This window comes from Aspergillus affinis (genome assembly GCF_023601865.1).
Source record: "Aspergillus affinis strain CMG 70 chromosome Unknown NODE_54_length_210522_cov_88_772862, whole genome shotgun sequence".
NCBI classification, from domain to species: Eukaryota; Fungi; Ascomycota; class Eurotiomycetes; order Eurotiales; family Aspergillaceae; genus Aspergillus; species Aspergillus affinis.
Genome location: NW_026515835.1, coordinates 25,291 through 45,141, shown reverse-complemented (window position 1 = coordinate 45,141; position 19,851 = coordinate 25,291). Strand labels below are relative to the sequence as shown.

The window sequence follows — 19,851 nt, the reverse complement described above, 5'->3', positions numbered from 1 at the left end:
GTGATAAAGCCGGTGACACCCCTCGGTTTCTATTCAAAAGGATCCACTCTGCGGCCCTCCATTACCCCAGGTGGAGATCTGATCGGAGCACACCAAGCAATTTCCAGGAACACCGCCGGTGTATGTACACTGCTCAAAACGGGCAACATTAGTCATGCTAACACCTATATTAAGAAAACAATTTTCCACTACCTGAGACAATTGATGTGGCTCCCTTTCAGTCCCCATGTATTCCTATCTGGCGTGTTTTTTCTAGCTGAAAACAATTCACCCCTCTACGCTTGACTCGATGAAAATACTTCGAACATGAATTTACCTTTAATTATCATGGTTTTCTGAAAGATAACCATAACCGCGTGCTTGGTAGATATGTCAACGTTCTCCAATTATCTATGAGTTACTATACTTAACTCAACTTCTACGCATTCTGATCCCTCTTTTGATTTTAAATCGAAAACCACTGCTTATTCAGATGAATTATCGTAAATGCGGACTTGAGGGAGAGTGGCATTCTCATTGGTTCTAGATTCATTTCAACAGCTATAAGGTTGGTCATAAGTAATGGAAATTATTCAGTAGAAATAAGTATTGAAGCGGGGAACCTGTCTGCGAACCAGGTACGCCGCTGGGAGCAGTGAGGTCTACTTGGAGAGGAGGCCTAGGGGAGTGTGAAGAAGAAGAAGAAGAAGCCTGGTTCATGGAAGTAGCGGTCTGCAGGGTATATGGAGGTGACCACCTGGTCACCTGATCCCCACTACAGTATAAATATTCGCTCGTATTCGTCTATTGTTTCTATACAGAACATAACCATCCTATTTCAAAGTTCAATTATTTCGAGCTACATTTAAAATGTCTAATAGCCTTGTCTTGATCACCGGTGGCACCGGACATGTTGGATTCAGACCCCTTGTCACTGCCCTGAAGGCTGGCTACCACTTTCGAGCTGGAATTCGTTCCGAGGACAAAAATAATGAAATACTCTCTGCGCCATCCATTAAAGCCCTCAATCTAACGGACAAGCTTACCTTCAATATTGTACCAGACTTGACGGTTGATGGCGCATACGATGAGGCAGTAAAGGGAGTACATTATATCATTCACGTTGCGTCACCCATCATTCTCAGGGGAGAAATAAACTGGAAGACTATGAAACAACACTTGTTGAGCCTGCCGTTGCGGGAACAGAAAATGTCCTGAAAGCAACAAACAATTCGCCTGGTATCAAGCGCGTTGTGATCACGTCCTCTATTGTTGCAATCGCTCCCAGAGAATGCGTTTTTGAAAAAGATGCCCCTAATAGACTAGCTATCGACCACAAATCCAGGTTGCCTTCTTCCACGCCTATAACGCGAGCAAAATTGCCGCTCTTCAGGCAACCACGGCCTTTGTTCGAGACCACAAGCCCACTTTCGATGTGGTAAACATCCACCATCTCTTGTCATTGGCAGAAATGGACTTGTGAAAGACGCCAAAGACATCACAGTCGGAGCCAAACGCTTTCGCCATTGCACCCGTCCTGGGAGCCAATCCCGATACCTCCCTCACTGGACCTAGTATCCATGTTGATGATGTTGCATTCATGCATGTCAAAGGTCTTGACTCTAACGTCCCAGCTGGAAGCTATATCGACAATTCTGACAACTATGCCGGAACTGTTTGGCAGAATGTGACAGGGATTGCTGCTGAACACTTCCTCAAAGCAGTGGAGAAGGGCATCCTTCCTAATAATGGCTTACAACCTATTTGGAAGCTCGGGATGAATGCGAAGGAGTCAGAGGAAGTTATGGGTTTGAAATTCCTCAGCTTTGAAGAACAGGTCAAGAGTGTTGTTGAGCATTTCCTTGAGCTAAAGAGCGAAAAGGCAGAGTAGCTGATCCAAGCACATGGATCCGCTTACTTGGGCCCTGTGTTAGAAAGAATATTCAGGTGCTGCTCTTGGTTTTCATTGGAACCTCACTTTGTATAGACTGTCTTTCTCAAGCTTAATGTGACGATTTATTTGCATATGCTCGAAGTGTATTGATATAGAAGGAGTCAATGGAAAGAGAGATATAAGTATTATTTATCATTTCGGGCCACCAATTCCAATGCGCTTTGTGGTATAATGTGGTTCACCTAGTCTCTGCCATAATTTAGGACTGAATGAATGGTGGTCACCCGCTCGTCAAGGCCAACACTTGCGCGAGGTTGACGATATGAGGTATGATGGGTGAAGACGTTCAAGTGATAGGCAGTAAGGAAAAACTGCTATTACACAGAACATTCACCTTTATTCTTAAAGTAGAAAATTGTACATATGGAAGCCATCTGAACGCTCGTATCATTCATACACCGGACTTAACATTTCTAGACGAAGCAAGGAAATGTTTATCTTACAGCCTGAAGACACTAACTATATTAGGGTCAAGACAGGTCTAAGTATAAGGAATAATCTCGGGCAGAACTTAGTTTCATCCGTTGTGATATGAAGCTCGTCCAGACCAGGAACGAAGCCGCACCGCTAGGGCTCCGAAAGGAATAAGTATAACCCCTCCCCGAAGGCGAGTCTTCGTCCCGTTTATAATAATTAATTCTGTTCTATCAGCTAGCCAGGTCCTGAGGTCCCAACCCAAACCCTTTGTGAAATATCTTTAACGTGTACCTTCGCATTCACATGCTCGCGGCGAAGGCCATCGGAGTCGTACGAAGGCACCATTGTGGTCCAGATTTTGAGGTTCGTTGCACCGAACACTCTTCCGAAAAGATCCACGATTGAAAGTTTTCTCACTGCCATTTTGTTCACAAACCTTAGCCATTTCCTTGCAAGGCTTAATTGGTATCTTCCGTCTCGAGTGCCGTTTCGATAATCCGAATTACTTTAAATCCACTGTATGGTGGACCAGGAAGAGTGACCCGGTGGCACAGCACTAAGCTGCTTATAGTCCAAAAAGGATGCCGGCCCGCTTGAAGATAGAGGCAATTGCAAGCTCGAGTGCTTAGCTTAGGAGGACGGCCGGTTCGGGGAAGGCATTTTAACAATTGATGCTCTTTGAAGCGTTTCATCGTGTTGTAGATCGTCCGACGGCTACATTCGAATTCATTCGCTAGCTTTGACTGCGAAATGCCGTTTTTAGGCCAAAGATAATAGCTGACCTTTGCTCAGTAGATAGTTTAGACGTTTTGCGACGTTTTGAACTCCTTTCATTATTAAAAACGGATTTAGGGGAGGTGTAGGAAGAAACCTAAAAAGGTGGGTTGGTTGCCGGGTCAAAATGTTACTGGTTAGTGGGAAGATACATTTGAGTAGTATCTGTATTTTTTTTATTTAATCAAGTTTATTGTCCATACCGAGCCCCTAGGGCTATGACAGACCGTGTGTCGTCGGCCTGAGGCCTAGCCTCAGGCCCCTATCAGTTCCTAGGGCTATTCCCTCGTTTGCATACATTCTGTTCCTTTTCCTCGGCCCATCCCGCCTTCTTGCGCAGGGCCTTTGAGCATGTTTGCTCTCCTTGGGATTCTAGCAGGGTGGGTGACGCCTAGATGTGACCAGGCCACCCTCCTAACAGTCTTCTCCGGTCCGTTCAGCTTCCTCTAGAGTTTCTAGGCCCCTTTCATCATCTCTCTCTGCCCCTGTGTTGGTCCTTCTGGTGTTGTTTTCCAGAAAGAGCCACGCCTGTATTAGCTATAAAGTCCAGTGGGACTTTAGTAGCTTTAGGCTCCTTGAATAGCCTGCTTTCTGGGTGATTTTCTTGCACCGAAGGCCTTGCTATTCCCGCTCTATCTAGAGCTGTATATAGCACCTCTCGTTGCCGTCGCCATTGCCTGCAGCTGACTAGTATGTGAGAGACTGTCTCCCTAGGAGCTTGGCAGTTTTGGCAGGTCGCTCTTTTCCGAGATTTTATGCGGTGTAGGTATGATCCGATAGCTGCATGTCCTACCTTCATCTGGAAGTATCGGCTAGCTAGGCCCTTAGTAGCTGTTGCTGCTATAGGATCCACTTGCCAGCCTCTTCCAGATTTATAGGTTCTCTGTGTTGATTGTGATCTCCAGTTAAGACTATTCTCTAGCCAGTGTTGTGTGTTTGTTCTTAACGCCTCTGTACGGGTTCTGCGAGTGAAAGCTTGTGAGATCTCTCTGCAGCCTGGTCCCGGTGTTCGCGTTGCGGCTTCTTTTGCTGCTTGATCTGCCCTTTCGTTTCCTTCTATACCTGCATGTCCTGGGACCCATTGAATTATCGGATCACGGCCACTAGATAGCAGGTCCTGGGCGGCAGTGCGTATATCAGTAGCTATTGCCTGACCTGGTCCAGGTCGAGTAGTATCTCTATTATATCAGAGGACGAAAGGAATTAATTTTTATATACCTGCCGGATCTTTGCCCCGTTATTGTACGATAGTTACCAACCCAAATTACTATGGGAAGGTGTCTCGACAATCGTCTCCCCTAGCGAATTAGTTAGCGGTCAGCCGCCAGTTGATGCGTTCCGATGCGCGATTTTTGCCGACAAATTTCTCCAAACCCTTTGGTAGCGCCGGAGAAAGAGGTGGCAGCGCGTCGCATCGGCTGATGGCCTGTGGGGCTGAGGGACTTTTCCAATTGCTGAGGAACGGAGGCAGCCATTAAAATACGCACAGTGCCTTGTCTCGACAAAAAAAAAAAATTTAAAAGGTGACCTAACCTTGCCAAGGATATTTCCAATATGCTTCGCGTCTTGGCATTTTCGACGACTGAAATAGAGTTATCCAATCGCAAACGGAAAGCCCAAGCGCGGCTGGTGTTGTTTCGGGCATCTGCAAGCGCCAACGTCATACATTAAAGCCAAATCTGTACATTAAACACTCCATTTCTCGAAGAAATTCTCAGGCTAATTTAATGTTCACTGCGTTAGGGCGATGCACCTCTGACGAAATCAAGATTAAATACAAACATCGCCGTCTTACTCACTGTGGATGAACGATCCTCATAGACAGGCACTAGAAAGCCGGCTCGGCGGCGTTGGGCGCATATAAAAGCTGCAGTTGCTGAGACCAGGAAAGCAATTCACAGCACAAGAAAGACCTCCTTCGACAAGAATAGTACCCAGAAACATCGAAAATGACTCCTACCACCGCTACAGCTCTCGTCACTAAAGGCGGCAAGCTGTCCAAGGAAACCATTCCTGTGCCGACTCCGGGTGAACATCAGATGCTAGTGAAGATTTCTCATGTCGCCCAGAACCCTACTGATGGTAAGTCATGTTTCCGCCCCCATTCTGTGATCATTGAAGCTAAGTCTCTGTCTAGTCCAATCACTCGACGCCAATGCCTTTGGCGATGATGCGGTTCTCGGTTGTGACTTTGTCGGTATAGTCGAGAAGATGGGCGACAAAGTGAGCAGGATCAAGACTGGCACCGTGATTGCTGGTCTGATTTGGGGAGGTCAGTTACCGTCTTGGTCCTCATTCTATTTATCATATAAACTGTTGTTTGAGCAGGTGAAATCAAGGGATTGGGTGGCTATAGCGAGTACACCCTCGCCGATGAGCGCATTTGCTTCCCTTTGCCCGACGACGTCACTCCCGAGCAAGCCTCCACAGTGCCTCTCGCCGCGTGCACAGCACTACTCGCTCTCTTCTCCAAGGACTGTCTCAATATCCCTCAGAAGTCTGGAGAGACTGTTCTCGTTTGGGGCGGAAGCTGTGAGTCGATTTGATGGCATGTGGCGTATCAATAACACAGAAACTCACGAATTGCAGCAAGCGTCGGACTTTACGCCATCCAAATCGCGAAGTACTATGGCCTCAACGTTGTGACGACTTGCAATCCCCGACATCACGATCTCGTCAAGTCCCTTGGTGCTAGCCACGCTTTCGACTACCGCGACGCCAAGGTGGTGGAGAGCATCAAGGCCGCTACGAACTCCTGCCTGAAGTACGTCTTCGACACCATCGGCAACGACTCGTCCTCGGTCACTGCATCGCAGGCAATCTCCAAACAGGGTGGCGGCCTGTGCACTGTTCGTCCGGGCAAGGCTTTCACCGAGAATGTGACCAAGCAGACTAAGGTGACGGATGTGCTTGTCTGGACGGCGTTCTTGAAGGAGCATAAGTACAAGGATTTCTACTGGCGGGTAAGTCATCTTTGAGATTGAACATTTAAAGTCATTTATTAATCGGACTCCTAGCCGCACAAGGGGGATCACGAGCTTTCGGCGAAGTTCTTCGAGGAACTGCCCAAGTTGCTCTCTTCTGGAATCATCAAGCCGAATACCCCGAAGCTCATCGGGGGACTCGACTCTGTGTCAAGAGGGTTCCAGGAATACCATGACGGGGTCATCTCCAACTACAAGATCGTGTACAAGGTCTAAGAGCATGAGGGGAATAGTAAAAGAAAGTTGCGTCGCTGTTTTATATGATGCTAGTGTCAATGCTCCTTCATGCACCGTACTGAAAATGCCATACCGCCCGCGTTCTGATGATATTGTACATCTCCCATGAAATATATATTACAGTAAACTCCCGCAAGCTAAGGGCCTTGGAAGGGTCGACTTGGCACTTTGATGCCCCAGGCATCCAGAATGCCTACAATATCGACTGCCCCAAGTTGCAGTAGATAATCTATCGAGATCCTGCAGTGCCTAGAGAATACCTAAACTCCGGAGAGTTCGGTCCCTATCTCATTTAGCCGAGACCCCATGCTTTACTAGTTTTACCACCAATCGGCTTGTATAGCGTCATATTTTTCTCCGATACAACACGCTAACAATGTGCGGGGGTGGGCGCTCCTTGCGAATAACTTCCATTGAATAGAGGAGGGATCTAATTAGCGGCCAAAACGGTCCGGAAGCCGGGGTAATCGCATGATGCGTGAAATTATGGCCTGTTTTTACAGACTTCATAAAGTGGTCAGGTCGCCCAAACTTGATCTCCCCAGGATGACATACTATTTCTCGCCATGAAAGACTGGCTTCAACGGCTGACGGTGGCCGTATGTGCCACCACTGGCACCATCGCAGCTACTGCGAAGCATGCGTATCAATTCAATTCGGTGGCAATTACAGGTGGAGGATACATCACGGGCATTGTCGGACATCTGACGGAGAAAAACCTTCTCTATGCGCGGACAGACATCGGTAGCACTTATCGCTGGTCTCAAGAGCTCAACAAATGGATTCCCTTGACCGATTTTCTTGGCCCGGAGGACGAGAACCTCATGGGCACCGAGAGCGTTGCCATGGATCCCACGAATCCTGATCGTCTCTATTTGGCACAAGGCCGATATTTGAATTCCAACCAGACAGCAATTTTTGTGTCGGATGACCGAGGCGCGAGCTTTACGCGACATGAGGCCCCGTTTGCAATGGGCGCGAACGAGCTGGGCCGGAATAATGGAGAGCGGCTGGCTGTCAATCCGTTCAAAACGAATGAGCTATGGATGGGTACTCGCAACGCAGGGTTGATGAAGAGTGTGGATCGAGCGAGAACATGGACCAACGTTACCAGTTTTCCGGATGCGGCTGCCAACGGCATCGGAATAACCTTTGTGATCTTTGATCAGGAGAATGATGGAACTATTTACGTCGGCGCGTGTGTTCCCGGTGGATTGTATGTCACCAAGGACGCAGGAAAGACCTGGGATGCCTTGCCTGGGCAGCCGAAAGAATGGGACGATTCGCTGCTCATCTATCCTGATGAGACACAACCACAAAGCACTGCGCCGCAACCGATGAAAGCAATTCTCGCGTCAAATGGTGCCCTCTATGTGACTTATGCGGACGCTCCGGGTCCTTGGGGAGTTTCGTATGGCGCCGTGCATGTCTATAACACCACGTCTTCGAAATGGACTGACATTACCCCGTCTGCTAAAAACACTTCACCGGCTCCGTTTACGCCCCAGGCCTTCCCTGCGGGTGGATATTGCGGGCTCAGCGTCGCTACGGATGATCCCGACACCCTTGTCGTGGTCTCGCTTGACAGAGATCCCGGCCCAGCTCTTGACAGCATGTATCTCTCGCGGGACGCTGGTCGCACATGGAAGGACGTCTCCCAACTCTCTACTCCATCCGGCAGCGGAGGATACTGGGGACACCCGATTGAGGATGCAGCTCTCGCAAACGGCACTACAGTCGAGTGGCTAAGCTTCAACTGGGGACCTCAATGGGGCGGTTACGGAGCTCCGTCACCTGTCAAAGGATTGACCAAGTTCGGATGGTGGATGACAGCCGTTCTGATCGATCCCAGTGATTCGGACCATGTTATGTACGCCACCGGTGCGACAATTTGGTCAACGGACAATATCTCACAGGTCCATAAAGACTCAGCACCAGGGTGGTACATTCAAGCACAAGGTATTGAAGAGACCGTGCCTCTCGCGTTGATTAGCCCTCCATCTGGCGCGGCGAACCTGATTAGTGGAGTGGGTGATATTAATGGATTTCGTCACGACAATCTCGATACCCCACAGTCCATGATTGGACTTCCTGCCTTATCAAATCTCAACACCCTTGACTGGGCTGGGAGGAAGCCCAACATCATAGTTCGCGGCGGAACCACTGGTTATAAATATGATGATGGCTGCGGACAAGCGGCATATTCTACGGACGGAGGTGACAAATGGGTAAAGTTTGCGACATGTATCCCGGGCGTCAACACCAGCAGCACAAACCCAGGTGTGATGACTCTGGACGCCTCAGGGAAATACGTCGTCTGGACCTCAGCCATGTCGGTTGTTGCTCCTACCTTGCAGAGTCCCAACGTCCCAGCTACCGACTCGGGGCCGTACTCATCGCATGACTGGGGCAAGACCTGGAAATCGCCTCGTGGACTAACAGTCCAGACTCCATACCTCAGCGCGGACCGTGTTCAGCCAAAGACCTTCTACGTATTCACGGAGAGTGTGTGGTATGTTAGTACTGACGGTGGGGTTTCCTTCAAGGCCTCAAAAGCCAAGAACATAGGTCTTCCTGAACATGATGGTGCAGTCCCAGTGGTGAACCTCAACCGAGCAGGTGAGATCTGGCTCGCTTTAGGGGACCAGGGAGTCTATCATACGACGAACTTCGGCCGTCGCTGGAAGCGCGTCTCAGATCGAGGAACAGTAGCCGAACTCATAACGGTTGGCGCGGGGGTGAAGAAGAACCAGCCTGCTTTGTTTATTCGGGGCCGTCCAGCTCGCACGCCCAAGTCAGCTCACGGAATATACCGCTCGGATGATGGAGGTGCGACATGGGATCGCGTTGATGATGACACTCATCGATATGGGGGGTTCAATCTAATTCAAGGTGACCCTAGAGTTTACGGGCGGGTATACTTGGGCACTGGTGGACGCGGCATTTTGTATGCAGATATTGCACGTGGGCGTTCTGATAAGCAAGGGAATGTGCCCGGAACAGGAGGAATTTAGAAGATGGGGTGGCATGACACCTGTTTGGGCCTTGCTGTGCAATGATGGCTTAAATGAAGGGGATTGAGAATCGTGAAATGTATTGTTTATCTTTCATGTATGAATAAATAACTATACCAATGCCAAACATTATTCCATGATGACATCATCCCCAAACCGCTCCGCATACATCGATAGAGCCCGTATCGGGAAAGAATAGATGTAATTGTGGTACAGAAGCTCACTATAAATCAGGTCAGTATTCGGCACACGGTCATCTAGGGTAACATGGGCAGTAGTTAAGGGCGTGGGTGGATTTAACATACCATGTAACAATGCCGCTTCCTACTGCATTCTCCTGTTGCCATTCACCACTTGCCTTCTGGCGACTCATAATAAGCCTTATGCCTCTCCGGATAGGCTCTGGGTCTGGATAGCGAACATGCATTAGGGCCAGACAAGCCCATGCAGTTTGTACGGTATGCGGCTGGTCTGCTTGCACGTATGATTCGGTCATGATAGACTAAGTCGTCATAGATTAGTCTTGCGGGTTGAACTAGAGATGATTAGGTCAAACTCACATCAATCTTTTCCCCCCATCCTCCGTCAGCCTGCTGCTTCCCTAGTAGAAAGTTACAACCTCGCCTAGTGGCATCATTATTTCCATAGGTCATTCCGACGCAAGCTAGTGCTTCCATAGCGAAGAATGCCCCGTATGTGTATGCAATACCCCAGGATGAAAGCCAGCTGCCGTCCAGCCCCTGGCGGCTCAGGATATACTGGATTCCCTTGTCGATTGTGCGAGCGACATCCCGAGCGCGGTAGGTAGGATTGTAGTCTCGGTATAATGCGAGGGCGGTGATACATGACGATGTACACTCGACATAGTCAAATTCAACCATCACATTTTTGAACAGCTCCGTGCCATTCATGCACTCAAGGAGCTCGCTTCCGCGGATCGGTTCAAAACTGCTGTACCCGCCGCTCGGATTTTGAATCATGATCAGGTTGTTCACCGCAAGTTGCAAGTTGAGCTCGTCTGTGAGCCGCGGAATCTCTGTGTTCCTTTCAACCAGCAGGATCGCCTTGAGCGCTTCCCCTGTACAGTCAGAACACGAAAATCCATGGTATTCAGTAGAAAATGGCCAGCCGCCCAGCCGGCTAAAGCAATCACAAGACGACTTCTCGTCCCAGTCGTTGAGATATTGCTGGTCGGCCAAGAATTTGTACGCGCGCTGAGCAGCCGGTTGGATATCAGGGCTATTCGCAAGTCCCGACTCGGCGTAAGCCTGCAGTGCGAAAGCTGTCTCCCATGTGTGCCCGCCATGAATACTCATCACTTGCATTCCTTTAGGTCCCATCCAGAGATATTCAAGGCTGGCGTTCTGAGTTCGCTGTAAGGCTTTAGAGTCCGGTCCCTCCTTGCAATAGAATGCGATAATATTGAGGAATGCATCCACGCTGACGATCCCGACGGAGTTGTTGATCTGTTCTAGTTCCTCGATAATTCCCCATACCTTTCTCTCCCCCATCTCGGCTAGACCACGGGGACGAAACCAAGGAATCCAAACATTGTCGATAAACCAATTTAGTGCGTTGAGTACCCAGCTCTTGCGCACCTCCCGAGAGCGTTGGAAGGTCACACCCCGGAACGCGACGAAATCAATCGATTCGTAAGGTTGAACGAAAATCTCAGTCCGGAGTTGCTCTAGGAGAGGGTTCGTCGGCATAGTGAATCGCTTCGCTGAGAGATAACTCATAACCAAGTACACGTGCCGAGGGATAATGTACCATTTCCAGGGACTGACTGGTAGCCATTCCGGAAGAAGCCTAACGGAGGTAAGATGACAAAGAATAACTTTGCGCTGGATGATTTACTTACCACATCTCAACGGGATACGGATCTGTGCCCTCCCATTTGTATAGACCCAGGAGAGCAAGCCAAAACTTGGCCCAACCCGGTAGATAGACGGCACCGCCCATGTCCAATAGACATCTTCTGGCTTTGACTAGACGCTCGTGTTCTGCAGAAAACCCCATCAGGCGCAGCGCCACATATATTAGAATCGTCCCCATAAGCGTCGTGTCCTGGCCTCCATAGGTGGCCCATCCGCCGTCCGAGTTCTGGGCTCGAAGAATAAAATTGGAAAGTTCGATAGCGTGTGCCTCGTCGATCGAGGATTGTGTAATGTACCAGGAAATGATAAGCATCGGAGTTACAAAGAAGATGCAGCTCAAATCAGCAGCCCAACAGCCCAGGTCGTTCAATTGAAGTTGACTATGGAACAAGGCCCCATTTCTAGCGGCCTCCGATGGCTTTTGGGCGGGCTTGCGGTCTGGAGATTCGGTCTACGGATGTCAGTGGGCTGCTTTTAGAATGGAAACCAAAGCACGAAAGACGGACAAAAGGTATGTCAAGGAAGAATTTCGACGTCTTATCTTGTGGTTGCGCATCGCGTTCCTCATCCGTTGTCAAGTATTTCCACTTTAATCGTCCCAGCCCATCATCCTCCACAGTCAGCCGCCATCCATCGAGGCTCGTCGCGCGGGACGAGAATGGATAATCTTGTTCTTGTTCGGCCTCCAGCTGAGGCTGAGGACTCAACCTCCTCGTAGTCCTAAGGGCGTACTCGCTGCACATTTTCCGAGTGACGAGAAGCAGCCCGGTTGGTGATCAAGGGCATGACAGAGGGGCAGGTGGGAGGTTAAGTATTCACCGATACCCTTTGTTTCTTACTGGGGCAAAAGATCTTTCAAATGATCAGCTTGACTATGGGTCGGAGCCAATTGCCCGGTGCACCTTCGGCTTCGAACGGGAGGGGTATTGTCTATGAGGTAACAGGTTGCCATGGTTTTTCTTTTTCTTTTCCCCCTCAAGGGTTCGAGAGGTGGGAACCCAAGTCTAGACTAAATGATCAGTGGAGCCCGACACGGAATAAAGGACCATTGCAACACTGCGCTACGGAGAACTCCTGTGTAGCATCCGTGGTCGGACTGTACGGTGGACATATCAGGCATTAACCCGGTTCAGATGAAGCGCCTGCCGCTTCAGCTTCACCGATGACGTGTCCTATGAGATCTAGCAAGCGCCACACACTGACCTTTTTACGAGGTGCATAGTTTGACAATATCGGGCCTATTCTCGGTATGGAGTAAAGCCTTCTCGATCGAGACTCCATTGTCGTTCGAGCAGCTCGGGTCAATCATAGATTTTCTCCGGTAGCGCAGGAGCGTCGATCATTGGGGCCTGCACGATTGATCACACAATAGTCAATACTCGATCGTCATAATCAATACCCTTAGAGCGAAAGGGCGCATCTTCAGCCAAAGACGTGGCAGCCTCAGCGTGGTATTTTTGATTTTTCCCTGTCTCAGTGGGAAATGAGGTGAGTGAGACAGAGTTTGATCGGAAATCTGTTTTCCCCTACGTTCTCGGGAACACGATCATCACTGCTAGTGCTTATCGAGCAGTGCAACTTCACTAAAACAGCCGAAAAGCAGATCGGGTACTCGTGAAATCCACGTTTGTGTGATGCTTACCGCTTAAGCCGGCTGATGCCGATCATTGACGTGCCACCGAGATCGACCGACCTTCGATTGGGAGCAGTATGACCCACTGTCACGGCTTTATTGGCAGGCTCCTGGCACAGAATCCAAACAAGGTAAGTGAATACTGCTCTTGACTCGGTGTGTGAGATACCACCCTAAATTCGCCTTTGGCTAGCCGCTGCTGACCGGGATCCTATCCGTACTTGCTGTCGTGATCGGTCTATCAGGCGGCGTTACATTGTCAGTCTGAACTCTGAACCGGACCAATTAATTATTTGCTAGGGTCACCGAGCTTTTTGACTGTTTCTCACGCAGCTGCGCATTTCATAAAACTCGCCGGTCTCGATTCCAATCATGAATCATAGATTCCTCAGCCGGGAAAATTGTGTTGCAGAAATATGTGGGTCTACCGAAGAAGTGATTATTCAACCGATTTTATATGATCATATTCAAATGAATAAGGCCTTAATTCAACTAACTGCACGATAAAGAAACCGGTCTTTATGCAATTTGAGAGGCTTCCTGATCGCCACAACAAGCGACATATCACGATAATACTGTCCCGAAAAATGCCGTATAAATGCAATAAAACTGCAATGAATCAATCGGCCAAGAAAGGCGATGATATAAGCAGTTTAGTCATCTTCCGCAGCCACAAATTGCTTCTGTTCAGCCGGGACCCACCTGGCAGTGGTTTTCGGTCTCCACCATAAGATCCTGCACCATCGGCCTGGGCCCGAGAATCTGTATGGAGTCGCCGAGTAGGGCGATTAGCGAGATCATGGATCGACGATGTTGGTGACGCTCTCAGCAAGTTGAACCCGGAATAAGCTGGAATCACACTGTTCCTGCACGGGTTCATTTAGGCCTGCTCTCGTGTTCCTGTGCTCCCCCCCCCTTTGCATCATCCCAATAAACTGGTCGTCTTCTGCTGTAGCATGTCGACAGTTCCAGATGTCATCCAGGCGATGCGACTGCGTCTGGATGGCGAGCTTCCCATCCCTCTATGTTCCACAGTTCTGGTTCTCACTGTCCTGTTCATTCTTTCTTTCACCCTACAAGAAGATACTGGCATCCCTTTGGTGAGGGACACGGGCAAAAAGCGATTCTCACTGTCGACATTCATCGCATATTTCTTCAACGCCAACGAGGTGTTTCGAGAGGCTTATGATACGGTGAGCGGTCCTTTTCAACCCTCTCTCAATATGACAACCCAGTCGCTAATATCCAGCAGCATTTGAAACATGGCCGAACATGCCGGATTCCGGATAAGAGTTTCGGGACGATGGTCATCCTGCCAAATTGTTATATGCGATGGATGCTGGCCCAGCCGCAAAATGTCCTCGGCTCGCGCGAAGCAATCGTAGAAACAGTCCAGGCCCGATGGACGGTCGGTCACTCCAGGTACTTTACCGAAGAGTGGCATTCGGCATTTCTGAAGCGCTCTATCCGCTCCTTCATGGACACTGAGATCCCGCGGTTCCAGGAGGAACTTGAACGGAGCATACTCAGTATGTTCGGCAGTGACGAAACGAACTGGACTGAGGTCAACCTTGCCAAGTCGATCAAGCATATCCTCGTTCGGTCCACTGCCCGATATATCGTGGGATCTCCGCTCTGTACGTTCTGCATGTTGCTGCTGCTTGTGGAGCGCGTCACGCTAATGCTAAATGCGAGAATAGGCTCCGATCCAAGATTTCTCCGATGGACTCTCATATTTATGGAGGTCATCACTCCCATTAGTGAAGTCCTAAAACCCATTCCTGAGATATTTCATCAATTCATCGGTCGCGTTCTATCACTTCCGCGAATTATTGTGGTCCAAAAACTGAAGAACATATTGCGCCCGACGTACGAGGAGCGTCTCAGGGGGCTCAGAAATGGAGAAGGACCGGAAGGGGAACCACAAGACTTCCTTCAAAAGATCATGCGACATCTCTACGAAAACAATAGCCCCGATCTCAATCTCCATTTCATCACGGTTCATATCATGATCTTCATGCTGGCTGCCGCGGTACAGCCGTATATGCTCTCTCCGCACGTGATTTTTGATATGCTAGACTCAGACGCTGAATACGGAACGATATCGCAAACCAAGGAGGAACTGAATGAAGTCTTTGGCGAAGCCAGACAAGAAGAGCCTCGCTGGACCAGAAATGACGCATCCCGACTGATCAAGCTAGACAGTGTCCTTCGAGAGTCACTCCGAATCAACACCCTAGTGAGCCACAGCATGCCACGAAAGGTGATGGTCGATGGTCTCAAAACACCTGATGGTTACACCTTGCCCAAAGGCTCGACGGTGTCTCTCCTAGCCAGGACGGTCCAGACAGATCCTGACATCTACCCCGAGCCCGAGAAGTTCGTGCCTTTCCGGTTTGCTGGGCCCGACGGGAAGAGGTTAGCAGTCACGTCGTCGGAGTTTCTGGCTTTCGGGCACGCGAACTATGGATGTCCCGGTCGCTTTTTGGTCGCGGTGGAGCTGAAAATGCTGCTTGCGTATCTTTTCAGGCATTACGAGGTTGAACTGCCGGTAGAGTACGGCGGCAAGCGGCCGCCAGCGATGTGGATCACTGATTTGAAAATTCCTCCTCAGAACGGGAGAGTTCGACTCAAGAAAAAGGCACTCTGTTAAGGACAGCAATTTGTCCAACCGCTAAGCTGTTTATGGGAGATAGCCCTCCCCATTGACACTCGGTGTGAGCTTAGCTGATGTTTCGCAACATAATGGTTCATAGATTTGCATCAGATAGTAGGCTTTTCCTGAAGATAGTTGTCGTATCTTGTCGACATGTCGATCAATTTGTGTCCTAATGTAAACTCATTGTAGCTAGTTCGCAACGCTATGAATGCTAACATTTGTATACATGCGCACGGGTCCTTCAAATGAGAATCATCACTCCATTCTCAGCCTCGGTAACCACGTTTCTGCGGCACAGTGCTTCGGCCCTTTGAGAGATTCTCTTGAGTCAAACTCAAAAGGGACGAGGGCAAGTTCTCCGGTACTTTGAGGTTCCTGTGATTGACAATCGAGTTGTAATTCTCAGCCAGAATATCTTGCAGGGGTCCCTGTTGAGACAACCGGTCCAGTTGAGCTTGCCCGGCTCGTGCGCGTTTGATCCATCCAAGGTAGTTGGAAACTTCCTGGGCTCTGGTTTTCTCGACACGCAGTTTATGCGGCGTACCTGATTTGATGGTGCTCGTGAAAAAGTAGGACTTGTCGATTTGCTGGTCCAGGTGCTTTCTGCGTTTCTCTGCCATCCCGAAATCCTTGCTTGGAGCATCTATGTCATTGATAAATCGGCGCAGGGAACCACAGTCATCGCAGGTACAGCGGATAGTAGTACGCTCTTTCCAGTCAGGCGGTGGTGGAGGCGCAATTTTGATGTAGCCAGTCAAGTAAGCTTTGAGGAACCACGTGAAGAATTTCTGTTCACCGGGCGAAACGGGACGCTTTGTCGTTGCTATGTGTTCGGAAATGCCGCCAGCAATGGGGAATAGGAATTCATGGAAGGTACTTCCAGTGTCATCTTGTTTGACGTTTCCCGCATACTCGACGAGTTTATCCATAATTCCCGTGGAATTGGTGTTTGTGGCATCCGCTAGCTTAACCAGCTTGATTACCCAGTCCGGGGACACCCGGGAAGTCTGTGGATGGGCGTGAAGAGACCAATCGAGATAAATGTCTCGATAATCCAAAGGCGTTGTGCTTTCCACCTTAAAGTTCTTGATGACCGCTGGGAACAGCCGATCAATCGCTTGACCCACCTCGCCCTTGTCTATGTTTCCTGTTTTCGAGAATTCATGAACCGAGACAATGAATGACAAGATTAACGGTTTCTGCAACATGTTTGTCTCCAGGAAGGTGACGGATCTGTTGTGGTCAGCGCTCGAGTCCATTTGCGAGCAGTGGTGACATACTTTTGGAGAAATCCAGGTGCCGGGGATTCACTCAAAGCTTCTGCCAGAATGGGACCTTCGGATTCTAATCCTTTAAGTTCGGTCAAAAGAATAGTATCCAGTTTGCCGTTCCACCACTGCGTTACTTCCGCTGATGGCTTCTGGTTCTGTCTCTCACAAATCGACTGAAATTCTGCGGCCAATCGAGATATCGAGGTTATTTGCTCACTGAACGAGAGAACCTTATACATGTATCCGGACTTTCTCGAGAAATAAGCATCTAGTCTGCAAGACAAGTTAGTCGATTCGAGAGGAGCACATTGCGTTAAATCATTGGCTTACGCAGAGCAAATGGCGTCCAGGCCATGATGGAAAATTATCTTGGCAATCTGAGAGCTTTGAGGGATCGAGAATTGACCCCTGAACTTGCCCATGCTCCGGCAAAAAAGCGGCATGTCATCCAGTTCAAAAGCGATTTCCATAACTGAGTCTGTCAAATATGTCGACTCAAGCGCGACTCTGCAAATCCGCCTTAGACGTTCCTTGGTCGTCGTATCATTGGGGTTTTCTTTTATGACACGGTGGCCTTGCTTAAGAGCCTGTTGAAGCTCATCATCATTACCCCTCAACTTTTGCAGTTGAAACAGGAAATCAAATTCTTTTGGGAGAATCAAAATACCCTATAGCAGTTAGTGAGACCATTTTGTGGACAGGGGCAGGAAGGTAGGAAAGCTTTGAGCTTTCGTATCGCGAAACTTACAGTTTGTTTGTAAAAGTGAGTTGTCGTGGCGCCCTCATTACCCGTATAACCACCGAAGTCCTCGTCATCCGGGCTGCGGTCAAAAACATCCGCTGGAACCAGCATGTTTTCAACAAAGGGTACATGTGTTCCGACTACTTGGCCTTCAGCATTCACAACGTGTGAAAGCTCAAGACTGCATTCAGTCATGTCTTGAATGCTGTGAACCCCATCACTGTTAACGCTAGGACTGCCATCACTATCACTGCCGCCATAATAACCACCGTAATAATCACCCTTACTTTCGTCCACCCCACCAGTCACATTTTTCTCAATGTTGGCCAGAAGAATGACAAAGTCGGCTTTCTGGCAAGCATTCTGTAGCTCTGCAAAGCGCTGTCGGTCAACTCCTTTGAGGCGGGCAAAACTCAGTTCTGCCTCGGTGTACTGATGCTCGAAAACATAGATTAGGGCTGGTGGACAGGCTTCGCGGAAGTCAGACTCATCCCAGCCATCGAGGTATTGCCCGGGCCTTTTGGCGCCCAGAGCCCAAGATTTGAGCAAATCAGTGAGAGACTCTGCCTTGTTGCTGCGAAATGGCAAGAGTGCGGCGGACGGACGATGGATCAAGTTGTAAACGAGAACAATCCTATATCCAGAGGTGACGGGCTTGACCTCATGTGAGACATCAGCATACCAAGCGGCCCATGTATAGCCAAATTCCGACTTTGGCGCAGTTGCAAATTCCAGTTTTTTGTCCCTATGAGAGGCGATCACATTCCCACCCTCGTGTTTTGAGGGGAGGGATATGACGAGCGTGCCGAACATCCCATCCGCCTTTTCCGAATCCTGGTGTGACAAGAAGAAAGCATCTTTCTCGTATACAAGCAGTTTGTAGAACTCCGCCTTGACCTCTGCAGACTTCTCAAGGCCGAGACCAGTGGCCGCCTTGTGAGCCCAACGGCCAACCTCCGCATTCCATTGGGGGTTCTGGAAAGAAACTTGATCGGCGTCAAGTTGCCAGCTCTTTCGCACCGATTCGTTGACCAGGGTTTCGGTTCCCTTTCCGTAGGGGCTCAGCCGGCAGGACTTGATGATCGCTTTTGCTTCTTCGGCGAAAATAGGAAGCCGGATGTTGCCTACATTTGAAATATGAAGACCCGGGTTGACAGCAGTTTCCTGGCTGCCACCTGTTATAAATGCTCCGGTAGCCTGAATGTCGTCAAGGGCGGCCTGTAGGGGTTTTCTGATCACCACTTGGTTGTTGATCTCAAGATACTCTGCCAAAGCCGAGTCTGGCTGATTCTGGCGCACTGTTTCTTTCCTGAAATCAGGACAATAATCGTTCCATTCCTTCACAATGTTCTCCAAGGAATTGGGGACCACTTGCGGTCCAAAATGTCGCTTTGCGTGAAAAGCACACTTTGTATCAGAGCCGGCGCTGCCATTACCCGCCATGAACCCGAAGAAACCTTCCAGAGTTTCCTCCAACGCATTTATGCAGATCTCTCCCTTTGCTTCAGCTTCATAACCGTAGGGATTCTCTGGAGAAGCTTTGTTCACACCACGCCATGTAAATGGCAAAAGCTGGCCGTCGTCATCGCAGTCTATTGGCTTCAGACCTGGATCAATCAAGAACACCCCTCGACTCCACCCGAAATCGAACATCCCCCAGATCCTATCATAGTCCCAGATTAGATGGATCCTGAATTTGTATCCCATGTCCGGGGAGCTATCTAGCTGCACGATGTAAGTATTCTGGACTCTGCGCATAGCGTCCATTTCGTCGTCCGGAATGTGGAGGCCATTGAGCCAAGCATTCTCGTGTAGACTTTTATATGCCTGGCCGGCCAACTGTCGGGAAGTATCGTCCATTGGGTTACTGTTGGAGTCAGTCCATCGTCTTTTGTTTCCATTTTCGGAGTCTTTGGTTCTCTGCGGACCTCTTGGTTTGGAGCAAGCAACAAGCTGAAGAGTGCTTTGTGGTTTTCTCTTTTGCTTTCTGCAAACCCTCGTTCGTAGGAGTTGTTTGAAGGGGAACTGATGAGAACGTCAAGGCTTGAATTTATCATCGAAACGCGTGGGGACGGTTTGGCGAAACGACAATTTGCTGAGTAGAATATGATACATCCACTGCGGTCGGAGAGATCGGTTTCGCCTGCTTGTCCTATGGGAAGGGTCTCAGACGGGCCTCTATAATTGGTTCTAGGTTGATATTATGATACAATTCCCCTGACAGATGACCACATGGCAAGGCGGTCAGTTAATCTGCCGCGCTGCCCTCTGCCATCACCGCCTTCCGCCCTGGCTTATCGGATCTTCCCG

At 49.3% G+C, this 19,851-nt stretch overlaps 6 protein-coding genes across 6 annotated transcripts; 4 read left to right on the top strand and 2 right to left on the bottom strand.

Annotated features, from left to right (window-relative positions):
• Positions 1-849: 849 nt before the first annotated feature.
• On the top strand, positions 850-1,870 carry KD926_008376 (uncharacterized protein; the record flags this gene model as incomplete). The annotated part of the gene is made up of 4 exons (XM_053101094.1): positions 850-1,074; positions 1,125-1,232; positions 1,325-1,417; positions 1,484-1,870. The coding sequence occupies 4 exons, from the start codon at positions 850-852 to the stop codon at positions 1,868-1,870; spliced, it is 813 nt and encodes a 270-aa protein (XP_052955267.1).
• A 3,203-nt stretch (positions 1,871-5,073) lies between these two features.
• KD926_008375 (zinc-binding alcohol dehydrogenase family protein) lies at positions 5,074-6,324 on the top strand (the record flags this gene model as incomplete). The annotated part of the gene is made up of 5 exons (XM_053101093.1): positions 5,074-5,206; positions 5,262-5,396; positions 5,453-5,656; positions 5,714-6,087; positions 6,142-6,324. 5 exons carry the CDS (start codon positions 5,074-5,076, stop codon positions 6,322-6,324), a joined length of 1,029 nt encoding a protein of 342 aa, XP_052955266.1.
• Positions 6,325-6,911: 587 nt separating this feature from the next.
• Positions 6,912-9,359, top strand: KD926_008374 (putative oligoxyloglucan-reducing end-specific xyloglucanase; the record flags this gene model as incomplete). Its single annotated transcript, XM_053101092.1, has 1 exon — positions 6,912-9,359. One exon carries the CDS (start codon positions 6,912-6,914, stop codon positions 9,357-9,359), a length of 2,448 nt encoding a protein of 815 aa, XP_052955265.1.
• A 129-nt stretch (positions 9,360-9,488) lies between these two features.
• On the bottom strand, positions 9,489-11,979 carry KD926_008373 (terpene synthase; the record flags this gene model as incomplete). The annotated part of the gene is made up of 5 exons (XM_053101091.1): positions 9,489-9,582; positions 9,665-9,861; positions 9,920-11,168; positions 11,221-11,687; positions 11,743-11,979. 5 exons carry the CDS (start codon positions 11,977-11,979, stop codon positions 9,489-9,491), a joined length of 2,244 nt encoding a protein of 747 aa, XP_052955264.1.
• Positions 11,980-13,825: 1,846 nt separating this feature from the next.
• Positions 13,826-15,522, top strand: KD926_008372 (cytochrome P450; the record flags this gene model as incomplete). Its single annotated transcript, XM_053101090.1, has 3 exons — positions 13,826-14,062; positions 14,122-14,506; positions 14,570-15,522. The coding sequence occupies 3 exons, from the start codon at positions 13,826-13,828 to the stop codon at positions 15,520-15,522; spliced, it is 1,575 nt and encodes a 524-aa protein (XP_052955263.1).
• A 272-nt stretch (positions 15,523-15,794) lies between these two features.
• On the bottom strand, positions 15,795-19,401 carry KD926_008371 (uncharacterized protein; the record flags this gene model as incomplete). The annotated part of the gene is made up of 4 exons (XM_053101089.1): positions 15,795-16,761; positions 16,809-17,072; positions 17,130-17,467; positions 17,548-19,401. 4 exons carry the CDS (start codon positions 19,399-19,401, stop codon positions 15,795-15,797), a joined length of 3,423 nt encoding a protein of 1,140 aa, XP_052955262.1.
• Between the last annotated feature and the right edge of the window lie 450 nt (positions 19,402-19,851).